The sequence below is a fragment of the Myotis daubentonii genome, chromosome 1 (assembly GCF_963259705.1).
Source record: "Myotis daubentonii chromosome 1, mMyoDau2.1, whole genome shotgun sequence".
NCBI lineage: Eukaryota > Metazoa > Chordata > Mammalia > Chiroptera > Vespertilionidae > Myotis > Myotis daubentonii.
The window spans coordinates 79,807,309-79,827,623 of NC_081840.1; the positions used below are offsets into that span (position 1 = coordinate 79,807,309).

General features: G+C 38.6%; 1 protein-coding gene across 4 annotated transcripts in view; it reads right to left on the minus strand.

Annotated features, from left to right (window-relative positions):
- Positions 1 to 20,315, minus strand: part of STXBP6 (syntaxin binding protein 6) — a 269,555-nt gene that overhangs the window by 169,897 nt on the left and 79,343 nt on the right. For all 4 annotated transcript variants that reach the window (XM_059709535.1, XM_059709527.1, XM_059709520.1 and 1 more), the window contains one exon: positions 8,701 to 8,889. In XM_059709535.1, the coding sequence (XP_059565518.1) occupies positions 8,701 to 8,854 (154 nt within the window). In that variant the 5' untranslated portion in view covers positions 8,855 to 8,889. The remainder of the gene's footprint in view (positions 1 to 8,700; positions 8,890 to 20,315) is intronic.

Here is a 20,315-nt window from a genome sequence, read left to right on the forward strand (position 1 = left end):
GTTTTGGTTTCTTTTTTGTTAATCCTCTTCCCAGGATATATTTCTATTGATTTTTAGAGAGAGTAGAAGGGACGGGGAGAGACAGAGAGAAAGAAACAACGATGTGAGAAAGACAAACAGATTGGTTGCCTCCTGCAATAGCCCCTAACAGGGCTGGGGATGGATGGAGCCTGCAACCGAGATATGTGCCCCTGACCTGAATCGAATCTGGGACCCTTCAGTCCATGGATGTCCTATCAGTTGAGCCAAACCTGCTAATTTACTTTTGGATGCTCAGTATCCCAACCTACAAAATGAGGACAGTACTGTTATCTACTTCATAACACTGTTGTGAAAACTGAGTTATATATGTAAAAGGCATAAAACCATGCCCGACACAGAAACTCAATAAATACCATTACCACTACCACTATTGTTACTAATTCCAAGGTGGGTCGTTGCCTCCCTAACCATAGTGAGCCCTGAGGCATGTGATGGATGCATGGCAGTGCTACCCCACAGCTGATTTATAGACGACACCGGGTGGCAAAGTAGACTGAGCCAGAGAACATCTCAGGAGAAAACCCTCTCTCTACTTTACCTTCCTGTAACCAAAGATTATTGTTGTTACAAATGTTTTAATCAAATGTGTCTATACACATATCATGAAAGAGCCAAATTCTCAAAATCTATATATATAATTGCCTAAGCGACCATATGGCAGAACAACTGGAATGACCAATCGCTATGATGCGTACTGACCACCAGGGGGTAGATGCTCAACGCAGAAGCTGGCTCCTGGTGGTCAATGCGCTCCCACAGGGGGAGCACCACTCAGCCAGAAGCCAGGATCATGGCTGGTGAGCACAGTGGTGGTGGCAGGAGCCTCTCCTGCCTCCACTGCAGCGTTAAGGAGCAGCAAGCCAAGCTGTAAACCAGCAGGTGGACATCCCCAGAGAGGTCCTAGACTGTGAGAGGGTGCAGGCCAACCTGAGGGACACCCCCCCACTCCAGTGCACAAATTTTGTGCACCACGCCTCTAGTAGAGTATAATAGAGAATATTGCATTTTTATAAAATAAAAAATAATGTAGAAAAGATCATATCATCAAGGCACTGAAAATATGCTTTTTATTGCATTGTCTTCTAGTGCTACTTAAAGTTTTATGGCTGGATTTATATATCAAATATCCATATTAAGAGACAAAAGGCTTATCCTGACTTACAATGTATTCCAAAGGCAGTCTATCAATCAATAACTTCATGAATGAGATTGGAAGACACAGCATAGGTCAAAACTGTTCAATGTCTTTATCAATTTTTAAAAGTTAGGAAAAAATAGGCTCCTTAAAACAAGGCACTCTCTACAGCATACCACCTTCCTGACCTACGTCAGATGGGATGAGGAACTAGGGCAGCACAAGTGTGGCCACCATGGTCCCAAGGACTGGGTAATTTCCAAGTCTGTCACTTCCAAAGTGGTGACTCTGGGATGTCAAGATATCTCTGGTGAACACGGGCCCCTTCACCAGTGAAAGGAAGAACATGCCACCTGACCTTGTGAGGCTGACTGGCACTAAAACAAACAATATAATGCCCATACGATGAATGGTTTTTATTTCCTTCTACATGATTTTCCAAAAAACTCCTATTTTCAGTAATATTTCCTACTACAATATTTCCTAATAGAAATAGTAACTATGTATCATTGTTGTAGTTGTTTTATATTTCTTCCTTCACTGCTAATACTTCCTTCACTGCTATACATCTCTCAGTTCAATGGATTTCTTCATGTTTCTTAGATAAAAACTCTTGGAAAGTCAGCTCACCATCCTGAATAAGCCATTTCTACCAAGGTCAAATTTCATTTGTCTTCTATTCTTCACGTCTCTTTTAATATTTATGGACCTTGAGATGAGATCCAGTCTGAATTAGAAAGTGGATAAAAATAATTTTTCCTTATGCCAGACAGCTGACAATTAACTTTGGTTACCCTAATTCCAATAACAACCTATAAGGAATGTTCTCAAACACTCATAAATGTTTTAAGCATCCATTTGGATTATTAATTACCGAATTTCTCCCTATATGACATGTGTGGAAATAAGAATGAACCTTGGTATGAAACTTCCAAGGGGGTTGAGAATCCTAGAAACACAGAGTCTAAAGGAACCTTGAACTTGTCAACTGAATAAATTGAAGCCCAGAAAAATTCAGAGGCTTGACTATGTCAGTCAGTAAGAAAGAGACTAAGAAGCTGTTGTTGTTTTTGATAGAACTGAGTGCCAAAGATATGCTATGTCAACTGTACCAATAAGACAACCCAGAGTACAACTCCAAAGATAATGAAACTTCTCAACCTTAGCTTCAGCATTACACTTTCAAAATAGAGATAATTTTCCCCATTACCCAATTGCTGGAATCAAGTCCATCAGCATTTTGAAAAGTTCTAGAAGTTATTCTAAGGAACACTCAGGATTGGCAACCACTGAGACAGGTTCTAAGCTCCTAATCTACATCATTATTTTCCAGGGGGGTCAATTTGCATAAATTATTTCATCAAAGAACATTCACAACTTTATTTTAAATTAAAAAAAAAACAACAACTTTGTTCTCTACAATTCCAAAATAATTTTGAAAAGGTCAAGATTTTCTGTTTCAACAAAATATATGAAAGAATGTATTAATCCCAAATATAAAGTTTCTTCATGTTCCCTCTATAGCAGCAGTTCTCAACCTGTGGGTCGCAACCCCTTTGGGAGTCGAATGACCCTTTCACACGGGTCTCCTAAGACCATCGGAAAACACATATATAATTACATATTGTTTTTGTGATTAATCACTATGCTTTAATGATGTTCAATTTGTAACAATGAAAATACATCCTGCATATCAGATATTTACATTACAATTCCTAACAGTAGCAAAATTACAGTTATGAAGTAGCAACGAAAATAATTTTATGGTTGGGGGTCACCACAACATGAGGAAGTGTATTAAAGGGTCACAGCATTAGGAAGGTTGAGAACCACTGCTCTATAGGAACAGTAAGTGGCAGCCAAGGACTTTTTAAAACCATTTATGGACATGAAGACTAGCATTACACATACTGAATTAAAACTGGATGGGGGCCCTAACTGGTTTGGTTCAGTGCATAGAGCGTCGGCCTGCGGACTGAAAGGTCCCAGGTTCGATTCCGGTCAAGGGCATGTACCTTAGTTGCAGGCACATCCCCAGTGGGGGGTGTGCAGGAGGCAGCTGATAATCTCTCTCATCGATGTTTCTAGCTCTCTATCCCTCTCCTTTCCTCTTTGTAAAAAAAAGAAATCAATAAAATATATTTAAAAACAAAAAACTGGATGGGGGAATATATTTTAAACATGAATGTAGGAAATGTTCAGTAGGTAACTAGCCTCTAATAATAAACTGATTTTAACCTCTGAGTATGTTTCTAGTTTAGTTTTATAGACCTAAATATCATGGAGGGGAGAACTAACTATAGAGATTGTTGTGAGCCGGGCTTACTTTACACTTTGAATTAATTAATAGTTCTGTTACAAATAACATCTATGCCATAATCAGATATGTGGTAAGCCCTAAATTAAATAGCATCTTCCATACAAGCAGCTATTGTGTCTATGGAGGCAATGTGCCAATTGCTACAAGGCACTTAGAACATATTAGCACACAAATCATATGGATGCATGCACAGGTTTATATGATGCACACTGCTGTCTGAGGGTCCAAAAAGGCCTTCTAGGATAACTTCTCATACCTATAAAGGATTAACTCACTAGTGTCTCTGTAAGATATTTTTAAAAAGTCAATTTACTGAGATATATTTACATATAATAAAACACACCAATTTTAAGTAAGCAGTTTGATGAGTTGGGAAAAATGCATGCTATACCCAAGTAACCATCACTACAATCAACATATAGAACACTTACATTACTGCAAAAATTCCTTCATGTCCCTTTGCAGTCAATCTCCAACCCAATTCCTGGCAAACACCAATGAGCTTTCTGTCACTATAGCTTAAGTCCATTCTAGAATTTCACATAAATAGAATTACAGAGCATGTAGTCTTTTCTGTTTTTTTTTTTTTTTTTTTTCTTTTCACCAACATAGGCTTTTCAGATTCATCCATGTTGCTGCATATACTGGTATATCATTTCTTAGGGTAGTTTTGCACTACATAGATATAATTTACTTATTTATTCACATTTGAGTTCTTATTTTTCATTATTATAAACTAAAGGCCTGGTGCATGAAATTCGTGCACAAGTAGGGTCCCTGGCCTGTGATCAGGCTGGATCTTCCCCAGCTGCTGGCAGCCGGCCCCACCCCCTGCTGCCAATGCCAGTCACGCTCTGTGTGTGGGGCTACCAGCGAGGTGATAGGGGCCCCGGTCGTTCACACCCACCTTGGCCTGGCACCGCCCACATCTGTCGCCACCTACCTCCCATTTCCCGTTCCCCATTAGGTGATCGGAGCCTGCCAGCTGGGGGTAGGGACTGAGAGGTTGTCAGGAGATCAGGGCCTGTGGGCTGGGGGCAGCTCCTGCATTGAGCGTCTGTCCACTGGTGGTCAGTGCGCGTCATAGTGACGGGTCATTCTGCCATTGGGTCAATTTGCATATTATGCTTTATATATATATATGTATATATATATATATATGTATATATATATACATATATATATATATATACATATATGACTGTTATAAACTTATATATACATGTCTTTATGTGGATATATGCTTTTATTTCTTACTAGTGGCCCGGTGCACAAAATTCGTGCACGGGGTGGGGGGGGGTGTCCTTCAGCCTAGCCTGCACCCTCTCCAATCTGGGACCCCTCAGGGGATGTCCAACTGCCAGTCTAGGCCCGATCCCTCTCACAATCTGGGATCGCTGGTTCCTAACTGCTTGCCTGACTGCCTGATCGCCCCTAACCACTCTGCCTGCCGGCCTGATTGCCCCCAACTGCCCCCTGCCAGCCTGCTCGCCCCAACTGCCCCCAACCCCTGCCGGCCTGATCGCCCCTAACCTGCCTCTGCCTCGGCCCCGCCACCATGGCTTTGTCCGGAAGGTCTCCCAGTCTAATTAGCATATTACCCTTTTACTAGTATAGATGGGTAATGCCTAGGAACACAATTGCTGAGTCACATAAGTAGATGTTTGACTTTATTTTAAAATGCCATAGATTGTTTAGCATAGTGCTTATAACATTTTACATCCCCTCTGCCCAAGAAAGTATGAGAACTTAAATTGCTCCACATGCTTGTCAATACTAGGTATTGTTGATCTTTTAAACTTTAGCCATTGCCAAGAAGAAAAATTAGAAATCAGTGCTTTAAGAATGCTAATTAACAGAATCATGTCAGTACATAAGCTTTTCACACCATTCAAGAAGCCATTCAGGAAGTCCAATGAGAAAAACTCAAATTCTATGAATGAACTAGAGGTTCTTTTTCTCTGCTTACCCAATTACAACTAAATAACTGAAGAAAGATAATCTTATTTCCTGCACTCCAGAACCTTTTTATTTTCCTACAGAGGATATACAACCCACTCTGAAAATAATGTCTCATGTTCACAGATTATATAATGTCTTCCTCTCAGATTATAAATTCTGCCAGACACTGGAAGGGGGCAGGGATTCACACAAAGAAACATTAGGAAAAGACATTGGATATCAATGTCTTACATGCATATGTTGGCAAGCTTTTAAAACTATGATATTCTTCCCCTTTTTTTAAAAAAACACAACTATTTATACTGTTTTAAAAGTGGTGAAATATTATTTGCAGATATTGCCCTAATTTATACAGATTTTGCCTCTTCAAAGTGGATAGCTGGTTTTCATCAACCAAACCATAAGAGTTGAAAGGCTTGGCTTCCCTAGAAAGCAGGAGGTGGCTCACTCTCATAGCAGGAAGGAAGCTATCCTTCAAGGACTCTGCTCTCACTTCACAGCCTCCTAGGTGAGTTCAGCTACAAAGAGGTCATCCTTCAAATGAGTGAGAGAAAAGGAAAAACTCAAAATCCAGCTGAGCCTTTTAATGAGGCTCCCTGCCATTCCCTGGAATGCTCTCTGCACCAACACCATTATCTTTTCAGAACCGGTGAAGCAGCTCTGGGTTCTCCCAACCAGACCAAATTTCCTTACACATGCCTTCATCTCATTATATTTTTCCTTGTTAACCTTTTTTTGGTTAATGATTACATTTTTAATGAGTAAACTTATTAATGTTTATTGCTCCTTCCCCATGAAACAAGGTATGCTTCATGAGTTTTTCTCATATCTGAACCCCTAAGCACTTAGAGTGGTCAGCACATAAAAAGTGCTTAATAAATATTTGAGTAACTAATGAATTACTTCTTAATAAAAAAACATTACCTTAACAGAGATGTGAATGATATTCCTCTACGTTTCACATAAGAAAATAAAGGTGGCTGCTTCTGTCTCAATTCTAAGAAAAATCAAACTGCAAAAAATGTTTGGGTGTCAAAGTTGCCTGGCCTTCTCCTGCCCGTTTCCATGAACACATCTGCTTAAATGTCAGATCTATTTTATCAACCTGTCCTCTCAAAATTCAAGTACATTAAAAGGATGAAGACTTTCAGAACAAAAGATTTTCCTCCATTACAATGAATGAGCAATTCTCAGAGTTTCAGACTTTAAACCATTTGTAAAGGAAATGCAGTTATTCAGTCATCATCTCCTACAGCAGGGGAAATGGTTATGCTGCTCCATGAGATGAGGCAGTTAAGATCCCCATATCACTCCCGCAAACTATATGATCTGAAATATGCCAACAATAATAGCATGTGCCTCAAATGCAAGCAAAACTTCTAAATAAAATTAGAATCACTATGTGTCCAGGTTCAGCTCAGCCAACACAAAAAATTTATTATAACACATTTCTCTTTAATTGGTGCAAGCAAAAGCTCTAGAACATCAGTTCTCAACCTGTGGGTCGCTACCCCTTTGGTGGTCGAACGACCCTTTCACAGGGGTCGTCTAAGACCATCCTGCATATCAGATATGTACATTATGATTCATAACAGTAGCAACATTACAGTTATGAATTAGCAACAAAAATAACTTTATGGTTGGTCACAACCTGAGGAACTGTATTTAAAGGGCCAGAAGGTTGAGAACCACTGCTCTAGAACCTAAATTTAAGAATATGAAAAAAAATTTTAAGACCTAAGTCTCAGTAACAAAATACTAGGAATGTATTAGGAATGACTACATCTTTCTTTCATTTAGTCATTAGATACGACTAGAGCCCCTATTATATGCCAGGCACTGCCCAGCACACTAAAGGCATGCAAATGTCCTCCAACAATAACCAGATTTTATTAACCTAATCTTTTTTGGGGATTAAAAAGAGAGACCAATATTTAAATGAGTGTGAGGTCAATTCTCTCACACTCATTTAAATAAAAGCTTTATTTTAACCATTGAGATGGCATTCTTACCAAAGGGGCTATGTTCTCATTTCATTTTATTTTATTTATTTTTAATTATTTATTTTAATCCTCACCCAAGGATATTGTTTTTAGAGAGAGAGGAAGGAAGGGAGGGAGGGAGAGAGAGAGAGAAAGAGAAAGACCAATTTATTGCCTCCCATACATTCCCCAAACCCTCAACTTGAGATTTTTTTAAAGGCAGTAGTCAAAGAAAAGATGGATGGTCTATGCCCTGACCAGGAATAGAACCCACGACTCTTTGGTGCTTGAGATGACACTCCATCAACTGAGTCACATTGGCTAGGGTTGTTCTCATTTCAATTTTTACTATGATACAGTCTTATTATTATCTTTACATGTTCTTTCTGGAAAAAAAAATGCTCTCTCTACCCTGAAATAAATTGTGATAAACTTAAATAATCACAGGCTTAATTTTTTTAAGCTAAAAATGAGTCCAAAAAAGTTTTATTCCCAAGCCACAATTAAAGGAAATTTTTTAAAAAATAAATTAAGGCAAGCTTAATTCTTCCATTGCCCAGTTATAAGAAATATCAGAAATATTACAAATATCCCATAACTCCATGGAAAATGTATCCAAATTTTATCTCAAAAAAACTTGGTGTAAGTCCACAGTAAATCCCACAGATCTCCTACAATCACAAAAAGAAAGGGAAAAATTATAATCTAACACAATACTAGGCTTAATAGACACAGATGTCTTTCTGACAAGGAACAGCTGTCAGGCAAAGAAGTGATCTATGAGCTCAGACTACTTCCTCACATTCCATAATGCGCCGACAGTTATCTTAAGAGAAACTATTACTGGTTATTGGCAACTGTTAAGAAAAAGAAATTCAATGAAACTCAGGCTGCTGGTAAGGACAATTATCCAAATATCAGGAATTGTTCTAAAACAAAAATCCCGAAGGCTAGCCCACATTCTGCCAATGTCCTAGTGAAAGAAGTATGGACAAGCAACTGTGTCTGCCAAATCCTTTACAGAAGCTCTGAATGAATCAGAAAACACATGAACATTCAGCCTCCTTACCTTTCCCATATAAGGCAACCTCAGAAGTAGAAGTGCCATGAGTATGTAAGGGTCAGAGCAGACAACAGAAAAGCAGAGCGCACGAGCAGACATGTACAGAGCTTGTGTATATAACCCTCCTGGGTTCCTCAGAATGAACTGTTTTAAAAGAGAAGTTGTTTTAATAATATTAGTATCTGGCTTCCATTACCTGACAGGCAGATGTAAGTTAAGTATTCGCCTTGACCCCCAGTTGCCAAGAAAGGAATCTTTTTCTTTGTCCTCCTCTTGACTTGGACAGCTCCCAGCATCCTTTCGTCAAGAGGTGCGAAAATCTCCTTGCTGATGGTCGACTTGGCACTCATTGTAGAACAATCGAGGGGGGTGCACAATAAGTTTCCTAAGGAAGAAAAAGAAAAGGCAAGTTGGAATAGAGAACATTCTAAGGGCCTGTATAAAAATGAGCAGCAAGTTGACTTGCAGGTGAAGTAATTTTCCATTTGTGGTTTAGCCTCTCTTTTGCTTGAGGTGCATTACAGAATCATTAAAAGCAAGGTCTTGGCATTTGTAATAACTATGAAAAAATACAAATGAAAAGAGAATACTGACTTAGTCACTGAATATGTCAAACACAATGTGAGATGAGCAGCACAGAATGGGATCTAGAAAGTTTGTCAGTCTGCACCCCAACTGCATCTAAGTCTAATAGCATGCATATCCACCCCCACTCCTATCCTGTAAGGAACATGACTCCACATCTCCAGTTGAGAAGTCTTTCCACTGTCCAGCAATCCTTAAAGTTAGTTTTCGCTCCTTCAAAATCTCCTTTAACTCTAATGTAAATCTATTTCCTTAATTCTATTCATAGTGGAGATAATTATATCATCTACATAATCTACATAATAACTATACATGCCACAGAAGACCATTAATATAATCACCACTCAGTGCTTTGGCTCAGGCTAAGCAACTAATCCTTATTTATTAGCCTCTTTCAATAGGTCCTATTTTCCAATGCTCCTCTGTATCTAATTGCCACAGAATTATAAAACTGTCTGACAAATACTAAGTATTTTGGAAATGTTACCCAGCGGTTCCCACATGTTATGCTCCTGTGGTTAACTGGTGGTATGCACCCAATAACTAAGAAAATAAAGCAGTATGTTGCTGACTCACAATGAGTCCCCCTTCTTATTCTCCCTCCCAAAAAACTTACACATGCACAGTCCCCATGTTATATTTAGTTTTCTAAAAGCTATACTTCCCTAATGGACTTAATTCTACTTATTTGTACTGAATATATTCAAGGTTGACCCTATCATCCAAAAAGCTCAACCATAATTTGAGTAAATGTTTTCTGTCACACTAGTCATAGTCTACACTTTAATCAGTAACCAACATTTGTTCAGGCAATTAATAAATCAGAACTAATAGTACAGAGAGGGCTTATGGGTTGGTCATGCAGGTAATACAGAATATCCAGAGATCCTACATATGGATCGCTAGCACAGCTATATGTGTATGGTAACAGCAGCTCATGGAGTTGATCAGCCTGCTGTAAAATTGAGCCAACTGGTCCTACTAAATGCTACCTCTACACAGTATTGGAGATGCAAGAAATCATTAAGACATGGTCCCTGTTCTCCAGGAATTTACTGATGACTGCACCAAAGGTTTCACATAAATCTAGATGACTCATGATGAAAGACCAGGGGAACATGTTTCCCAAAGCAAGATTCACAATTGTTACCAGCACATCTGTCCTCCTATAACTAGACCACATCTGTAACCTCATGGTAGAAAAGAGATATTTTTTTTTTAAAAAGTACCCCCTGGTTAAAGAAATTTCTCCTGGTTTCAATTCTGTAATAAAACAGATATTCTTAGTGACACCAAGCATAAAGAATAAAAAGTACCACTTTTTATTATCTATCTATATCTCTATACTACATATTATAAGTCTATATCCGATCTATGTGTGCTCTGATTATGACATTATGACATTTTATCATTGCTACCAGGTTCTTCATACTGGCTGAGAACAAAAAGACAACAGTGAGGGACCTGTTTTTCAATGTACTGACCACTAACTGATTCCCTGTGATTTCCTAGAAGTTAGCAAAGAGAATTTCCTGTTTTACCACGTGACTTTCCTAGGCAGGTGTTATAATTAACAGGGATTTTTTTTTTTTTTTTAAGAGAGAAACCTATACTAGTTCTTTTCTAGCTCCAAGGCCTCTCACCTGTCACCTTTTGGCGATAGGAGAAAACGAAAGCCAGTGGAGCAGAGTGACTTCAAGCATTCTATAAGCAATGCAGAAAGAAAGTCACACTCCCAAACTCAACAGGCATTCTCTGACCAGGACCTACCCAACTGTGGCATAGTTTTTAATTTTCCATCTCAGATTCATATTTTTCTAAAAATGTGGTTAAAAATGGAAAGCTATCATTTTATTATGTAAAGTGTGTCAAAAAAGAAAAAAAAAAGTGGCATGCATGTTTTATCAAACTCCTAGGAAATTCTATTCTTCTTTTGAAAAACTAGTAAGAAATAGAAATGACCTTTTGCTGTATTTTTTTATGCTAATATTCAGTGGCCAAGAACAAAAAACGGAAAAATAAAATCACTGAACTTGGGTTGAAATTTCAGCTCAAAAACTTAAGATCTACATGTGACTGGACAAATCTCTTAAAACTTCAGACCCTTGGTTTACATAGATATCTTCACCTACCTCATGGAACCACTGAAAGAATTAAGTGGAACCATGCATTACAATATCACTTATTTCTAGTGCCCGAATCATAATATATGGTTAAAATGGTATTTTTTATTACCTCTCTTATTATAATATGAAAAATAAAAGGCCTTCTGAACTTGCATTAAGTGAGTAAATGTTGCCATCCATACCAGAAAGTAGTTGTAAAAGAGAAATACAACCTTTTATTTACCAAAGCCTCACTTGTCTCATTCATGAATATGAAACCCTTAAATTGTGAATAAATGTTCTAAAATATGGAAAGCTCTATACTAAGTGTTAAAAGGATAAGGAGTTTATTGGTATCACCTTCAGGAAACTCTCCAGTAGGACATTATCCAACTTATTTTTATGAGAAATTATCAGAATTGTTGTTTAGGACAATGATACTGTGAACCAGAAAGGGGCTACATGTCAGGCCTGACAAGCTCAGTGATCAAAAGTAACCACACAGGATGATCTGATCATAAATTCCCACTGGGTAGGTCATGGTGGGTAGTCACACCCCAGCACTATAGCTTCCTTAGTAAAAGGTTTTCTTACCTAAGCAAGGCCTGTCCATTGTTCTTGTGCATCTGGGATGGCATACCTTTGGCCTGCCAGAGTCATCTTTTCCAGACCCTCACAGGAACACATGCACCAAACTCCTCATTGTTACCTTTTGCCCTCCTCCCACCTCTATTTACTGTTCATGTTAAATGCTAACTATCCTACACCCACCAAGGTAAAAGAAGTATGTGTTTTTCTATTTTGCTTTTTATGCAGTCCCAGAGATTTTCCTGTTTTGCTTTCTCCTGCCTTTTTAATCAACCACCAATGGATTTCATGTAACCTTCCTTATAGTTTCTTCTTCAATTATAAATGCATAAAAAGAACTGCCAAAGTTCCATTCTCCAAAACATTTTCTCAATCCATTGAGATCTTGCTTCAGGGCATGTCCTCAGTTTGGCTCACATAAACTCTAATAAAGTCTTACCAATATTTTTATAGGTTTGGATGTTCTTTTGTTGACAATGACAACAGGCCTTAGTGAAATCACGCATGTACATATGTATGTTTTAAATGCCACCCTGGAAATGGGGATGTACAGTGGCTTAGAAGGGAAAGACTTGGAATGTCAAAGGGTATTACTGCAACTCTGTAGCAATAATCTGTAAGAGTGTCTCCCAAACCTGATTTCACATCTGAGTGCATCATGGAGAGCTTTCCAAAAATGCAGACTCCTGGTCACCTCCTTCACACCCACTCACAAAAAATCTTGGGATCTGTATTTTAACCAACTCCTTAACTGGTTCTCCTGCAGTCATCCTGACAACTAATTTTTTTAAAACTTTGTTTTATTGCTTAAAATATTACGAAGAGTAGTACATATGTCTCCTTTTTTTTCTTCCCTCCTTGACCTTCCCCTGTCTCCCGCCCAGGGTCTTGTGTCCATTGGTTATGCTTATATGCATGCATACAAGTCCTTCAGTTGATCTCTTACCCCCCCCACCCCCACCCCAACCCTCTTCGGCCTTCCCGCTGTAGTTTGACAGTCTGCGGATAATAAAGACCATTATAAACTGACGAACAAAAATAGATACAGAGGCAGAGCAGCATCGAACAGACTGACACCTAATTTAAAAGCCAATAGCTTAAAGAAGAACCATGGAATGAAAAGAAATGCATTCTCAGGAAAGCATACAGGAAGAAAATGTAAAGGGTTTTTTTCTCTGTATTCAATTAAGCAGCTTTATCGGATCTTACATCTTACTGCTGATAAATCTATGTCCAGCCAAAACTGGGATCCCACTGTAAGGAAACAAGATGAATACAACAGCAATGGTGAACCAATGGCCATAGTTACTCCAACCTACATCACCCTGAAGGGTAGCAGAACATGCCCCCCTAAAATATGCCACTTAAGCACATTGATCACTTTGAGATGAAGGCGTCTGGAAGACCGTAAATGCAGGCAGAAGCTTTCTCTGAACTCCCCTTGCCTGCCTAAGGGCAGATCCTCCAAAGGAACCCAGTGTCATAAACCCCCTCCCTGGGAACTTCATCAATGAGAGAAGAGTGCCTTTGGCCACAGGAGAGAAGACTAAAAGCCAACACCACACTCCTGACAAACTTGGCCACAAATTATCCTACTTCCCATTCTTTAAAAGACATTTTTAAAATTGACTTTAGAGAGAGAAAGAAACATTGCTAGCTTGCTTCCCCCGCGTGCCCGACTGGGAATCTAACACACCACCTTCCGATGTACCGGATGACACACCAACCAACTGACCCGCACTGGCCAGGGCCCATCTCTTCTTCTAAGAGCCCATTTGTCTTTCCTATAAATCATTTACTTTCTTCTAAGAGTTCTGTATTCACCCTCCCCTTTCCCTATTAAAATGGTATTTAATCCTAAAATCTAACCCACCTGATGGATTACTCCTTTTACATGAGGTATACCTGTTAATAAACCTGTTTGGGTTTTTTTCCTCTTGTTATCTTGTTTTTTATTACAGGGGTCTCAGCTAAGAATGCAGAAGGGTAGAGGGAAGATTATTTTTTCTCCCCTACAAAAAAGTTTTTTCCTGATCCGCAGCTTCTACAAGCTATAATTACAAAGCTTTCTCTTCCAACATACAATATGATTTGCAAGTCAAAGCAGCCTTAAGTGGTAGTTGTGGAAACTAATTGCAGTTAGTTTAAATATTTTTCAAGACTTTCCATCTATCTTCTTTTCGCTTTGAGCCATCTAATCCACATTCATCTTTGTTAGTCCATGGCTACTGTAGTGAGATGGCCCTTCACTCCCGACAGGTCCCCAGAATATAAAATTATCCTGCAGAGTAGGAATTGCAAACTCCTATGATCTCAGGGATTAGGCAGAGGACATAAGGAAATGGGTACAAATAAAGGTACTTTTATAATCCAACACTAACTTTGTTTTTTTACTTCCAATAGTTAAATTGACACTTGTCCTCAGTGATCAGAAGACAAGGAAGAGTGGCAGGGACTCCAGCAAATTAAAACTGCAGATGCCCTTTGGCTGGGCATTTATTATCACAGTTCTAAGTGGTTGTAGCCAACAGGCTTAAATTTTCTCAGCTGAGAGAGAGGCCAAAGCCTTCTCTGGTGAGATAGAGGTGCCATCTATTTATCTTACTATCATTAGATAACTGATTCATTTTGCCTCATTAACTTCCCTGTTTGGATCTCATGGTTCATGTGCAATCATTTGATCATATTTTGGCACTGGCTGCACCAACAAAGGTAATCTGAGCTGTATGACAATCATGTTCCCATTGCCAGTGAGTAACCAGAATCCTGGTTTTAGGCATTACCCCTGTGACTCAACCCTAAGGCAGATGCTCTCAAAACAAGCTGATACCAAGTTTCAGAATTCTCCAAGGTTAACCGCAAACATGATGTCACCCTGGAAGACTTTAAGGGAGAATCAGCTGGTCTTCCCTAGTGCTTGGGAACTATAGTGAGGTGACTTCAAATAACTTATAAATGAAACAAACAAGGCTATGCTCCAAGATAGGACTTCTCTGCATTGCCACTTTCTTTTGAAATTCTACAACAGTCAAATTGTAACTATTGCAGCTTCCACTCTTTCCTTTAATCTGATAACACTAATCATACACCCAGTACTCACTGCCTTACTTGCTTTAAAGCCACTTACTTAGCTGCCCACTGAGCATTTTCACTAAGAGTTAACCTAGACACCGCCTTTTCCCTCCAACCCTCTAACTCCCTATAAAAAACTAACTAATCATCAACTCCTGTGGATTCGATTTAATATTTCTGGCCTCCATCAGTTCTTCATTCTCACTGGTCCTACTGATATACAAATGATTGTAAAAAAAAAAAAAATACTACGAATAACTCTACTCCAAAAAACTGGACAACCTCGACGAAATGGACATATTCCTATAAAAATACAACCTTCCAAAACTCAATCAGGAAGAATCAAAAAACCTGAATAGGCTGATAACTCCTGATGAAATTGAAACAGTAATCCAAAAGCAAACAAAAGCCCTGGACCAGATGGCTTCACAGGGGAGTTTTACCGAACATTTGAAGAAGAACTAACAACAATCCTCAGACTATTCCAAAAAATTCAAGAGATAGCACACTTCCAAGCTCTTTCTATGAAGCCAGCATTACCCTAATCCCAAAACCAGATAAAGACACCACAAAGAAAGAGAATTACAGGCCAATATCCCTCATGAACATAGATGCTAAAACCATCAACAAAATTCTAGCAAACCGGATCTAGCGTTACATTAGAAAAATTATATACCATGACCAAGTGGGATTTATTCCAGGGATGCAAGGCTGGTCCAACATCCGCAAATCAATAAACGTGATACATCACATAAACAAACTGAGAGACAAAAATCACATAATCATATCGATTGATGCAGAAAAGGCATTTGACAAAGTCCAGCACCCTTTTCTGATAAAAACGCTGAGCAAAGTTGGAATAGAAGGATCGTACCTCAACATAATAAAAGCCTTATATGACAAAACTCCAGCCAACATCAGACTCAATGGGCAAAAACTAAAACCATTTCCCTTAAGAACAGGAACAAGACAAGTATGCCTGCTTTCACCATTTCTGTTCAACATAGTACTAGAAGTACTAGCCATAGCGATCAGACAAGAAGAAGAAATAAAAAGGCATCCAAAATGGAAAAGAAGAAGTAAAATTGTCATTATTTGCAGATGACATGATACTGTACATACAGAACCCTAAAGACTCCATCAAAACATTATTAGACGTAATAAACAAATTTGTCAAAGTAGCAGGATACAAAATTAATGCCAAGAAATCTATGGCATTTTTATACACCAATATTGAACTTACAGAAAGAGAAATTACAAAAACAATCCCATTTACCATCGCACAAAAAAAATTAAGATACCTAGGAATAAACTTAACTAAGGAGGTAAAAGACCTGTACTCAGAAAACTACAAGACGTTGAAAAAAGAGATAGAGGAAGACATAAACAGATGAAATAACATACCGTGTTCATGGATTGGTAGAATCAACATCATTAAAATGTCCATACTACCCAAAGCACTCTATAAATTCAATGCATTCCCCATTAAAATACCAATGGCATATTTCACAGATCTAGAAAGAACTCTCCAAAAAATCATCTGGAATAAAAAAAAAAAAATAGCTGCAGCGATCCTGAGAAAGAAGAACAAAGTAGGAGGGATCTCGATACCAGATATCAAACTGTATTACAAAGCCACTGCTCTCAAAACTGCCCAGTACTGGCACAAGAACAGACATATAGACCAATGGAATAGACTAGAGAACCCAGAAATTGACCCAAACCACTATGCTCAATTAATATTTGACAAAGGAGGCAAGAACATACAATGGAGTCAAGACAGTCTCTTCAATAAATGCTGCTGAAAAACTTGGTTAGACACATGCAAAAAAATGAAACTAGACCACCAACTTACACCATACACAAAAACAAACTCAAAATGCATAAAGGACTTAAACATAAGATGGGAAACCATAAAAATATTAGAGGAATCCACAGGCAGCAAGATCTCAGATATATGCCGAAGCAATATCTTCACCGACACAGCTCCTAGAGTAATGAAAACTAAAGGGAAAATAAACAAATGGGACTACTTCAAAATAAAAAGATTTTACACAGCAAAAGAAACCATCAACCAAACAACAAGAAAGCCCACTGCATGGGAGAACATATTTGCCAACGATATCTCCAATAAGCATTTAATTTCCAACATTTAAAAGTAACTCATGCAACTTAACAAAAGGAAGACAACCCAATCAAAAAATGGGCAGCAGATCTAAATATATACTTTTCAAAAGAAGACATAAGGAAGGCCAAGAGACACATGAAAACATGCTCAAAGTCACTAATCATCCGAGAGATGCAAATCAAAATGACAATGAGGTACCATCTCACACCTGTCAGAATGGCTATCATCAACAAATCAACAAACGACAAGTGCTGGAGAGGATGTGGAGAAAAAGGAACACTTGTGCACTGCTGGTGGGAATGCAGACTGGTGCAGCCACTATGGAAGACAGTATGGAGTTTCCTCATAAAACTAAAAATGGAACTGCCATTTGACCCAGTGATCCCACTTCTAGGAATTTATCCCAAGAAACCAGAAACACCAATCAGAAAGGATATATGCACCCCTATGTTCATAGCAGCACAATTTACAATAGCTAAGATTTGGAAACAGCCTAAGTGCACATCAGCAGATGAGTGGATTTAAAAACTTTGGCACATCTATGCCGCAGTAAAAAGGAAGTCCTACCATTTGCAACAGCATGGATGGAGTTGGAGAGCATTATACTAAGTGAAATAGGTCAATCAGAGAAAGATAAATATCACATGATCTCACTCATTTGTGGACTTAATGAACAACATAAACCAATGAACAAAAACAGATCTAGAGACAGAGAAGCATCGATCAGATGCTCAAACCTCAGAGGGAAGGTAGGGGAGGGTGGGGTAAAGGGGAGAGATCAACCAAAGGACTTGTATGCATGCATATAAGCATAAGAGATGGATGCAGACAACAGGGGGTGAGGGTGAGGGCAAGATCGGGGGGATGAGGGGACAATGGGGGGATAAAGACACATTTGTAATACCTTAATCAATAAAAAAAATTAAAAAAGATGAACATCAACATCAACTGGGATGCCCAGGGCCTGTTCACAGAAATTTGGGGGATTTATGGAGCAGGGCCTGGGCTTGTTTTCTTAATAATCTCTGGTTTATTGTGCTGTACAAATAGGTTCAGTACCATTGTCATTGGAGATCCCTCCTATCTCCCACATTTAGTGAATTTTTATAAAATAAGTAAATGGATTCCATAAACCTTTCTTGCGAGAACATAGCAGGTACTCTTTAAAGCCCTAGTAATGAGTCACTGAGGTTTATATAGCACTGCATGACTTACAAACACACTCAATCCCAAGTGTGCAATCAAGATTGTTGCTAAATGCATCTTCCAAAGTTTGCTTTATGATTGTATATTAGAATCATTAGATATGCTAGTTTTATTTTTTAAAAATGTTTTTATTGATTTCAGAGAGAGTAAGGGAGAGGGAGAGAGAGACAGAAACATCAATGATGAGAGAGAAACATCAATTGGCTGCCTCCTGCATGCCCCCACCTGGGATAGAGCCCAAAATCCAGGCATGTGCCCCTACAGGGAATCAAACCTTACCTCCTGGCTCATGGGTTTAAGTTCAACCACTGAGCAACAATGACCAGGCACACTATGCCATTTTTAACTCACTCCTACTGGTATAAAGATTATGGGGAAGGCATAATTTCTCTCTCACAGAGATTAATATTTGAGTTGGAAGCTTTGAACCATCAGCTCTACTATTGCAGAAAATGGTATGAGCATGCATGCCTATGTTAAAAACTCAGGTTTACTTCAGATTCATTTTTAAGAGCAAAACATTATAAAAAACCTAAATATCCATCAATATCCAATCTTCATTGATTAAGTACAGTATAGCCATCCACTCAATGGAATATTACATAGTCTTTAAAAGTCATGGCATAGATCTATAGATATTGACTTGGAAAATGACCATGACAAACTACAGAGTGAAAACAAGGAGATTACAAAACAAAAAATGGGCTCAAGAATAGAAAGTCACATGTGTGTATTTATATGCATAACAAGATGTCTAAAAACATTTGCCAAGATGTTAATATGATTATCTCTGGTTTGTGAAATAAGAAATAGGTCAGAGAATTCCGCATGGAAATATTCTCATTCTACCAAAAACACTCTTTCAAAGATATTTTATTGAAATCTAATTATCAATCTGCCCTCCTCTCTTCAGCTCCAGTCCAGGCATGGTGTTGGGAATCCAAAAGGTGAAACTGGATGAATTCCCACCTTCAAAGAATAGTGAGAAAGAAGAGCAAGTGATATGAAAAGTTATAACATGCCGGGGTAGCATTTTTGTGAGAAGAAAATGGGACCGTTCCTCTGAGCAAATGCAGCTCCACGCCAGGGCCCATGGCCGGGTAAACAGAACACCAGCGAGATATCAGCCTGAACTTTCTCCCTTAGAAACACACCTTAGACAGTGATGACGAACCTTTTGAGCTCGGCGTGTCAGCATTTTGAAAATCCTAACTTAACTCTGGTGCCGTGTCACATATAGAAATTTTTTGATATTTGCAACCATAGTAAAGCAAATACTTATATTTTTGATATTTATTTTATATATTTAAATGCCATTTAACAAAGAAAAATCAACCAAAAAAATGAGTTCGCGTGTCAGAGGTGTCATAGGTTCGCCATCACTGCCTTAGGATCAGCACAAGCAGCACAACCATACACAGCAGTCCAGGTCATCGCCTACTTATATTTTTTAAGAGCATGACACATATAAAAACCTAAAATATAGTTTAACTCTTTAAGGAAGGAAAAGGGGGAGCTCTTTTCCACCATCAGACTACCAAATACCCTGCAACGTAGCTGGCTTCCTTCCCCAGTATATACTAACCCTCCTTGTGTAGGAGACATTATGTTCAAAGGATTGTCCAAGTCAGTGACTCACATCTGCTTCAACTATAAATCTAGACTATTTTCTTCTCCTCTTCCCTTGTGTACATGTTTGGCAAGCACATTGTTCTTGTAGGTTTAACATCCAAAGAACAAACTCTGCGCAACACCTAGACCACAAGACCTGTGTTTACACAAGTTTATTTACACTGTGGGTGGACTTTTTAACCTTCTTGCCAATCGCTACATCCTAACTTTAACAAATGATATAATGGAGCCAAAAGATAACATCGTCAACAATTTAAAAAAAAGAAGCTGCTGGGAATATGCCACATGGAGGATTTATTAAGGTGAGATGGAGGTTTCATAAGCATCACTCACTCTGAGGGATTCATTCTATAATAGAACCTTCACATTCACAGTTTAAATTCCAAAGATTAGTTAAGTTGGTCCCACAGTACCCAGATAGCAATCCTACAGTAATGGTAGAAATAAAGTACAGAAGGGAAGGGCAGGCTATGATGCCCTTCATTGGATTATGAA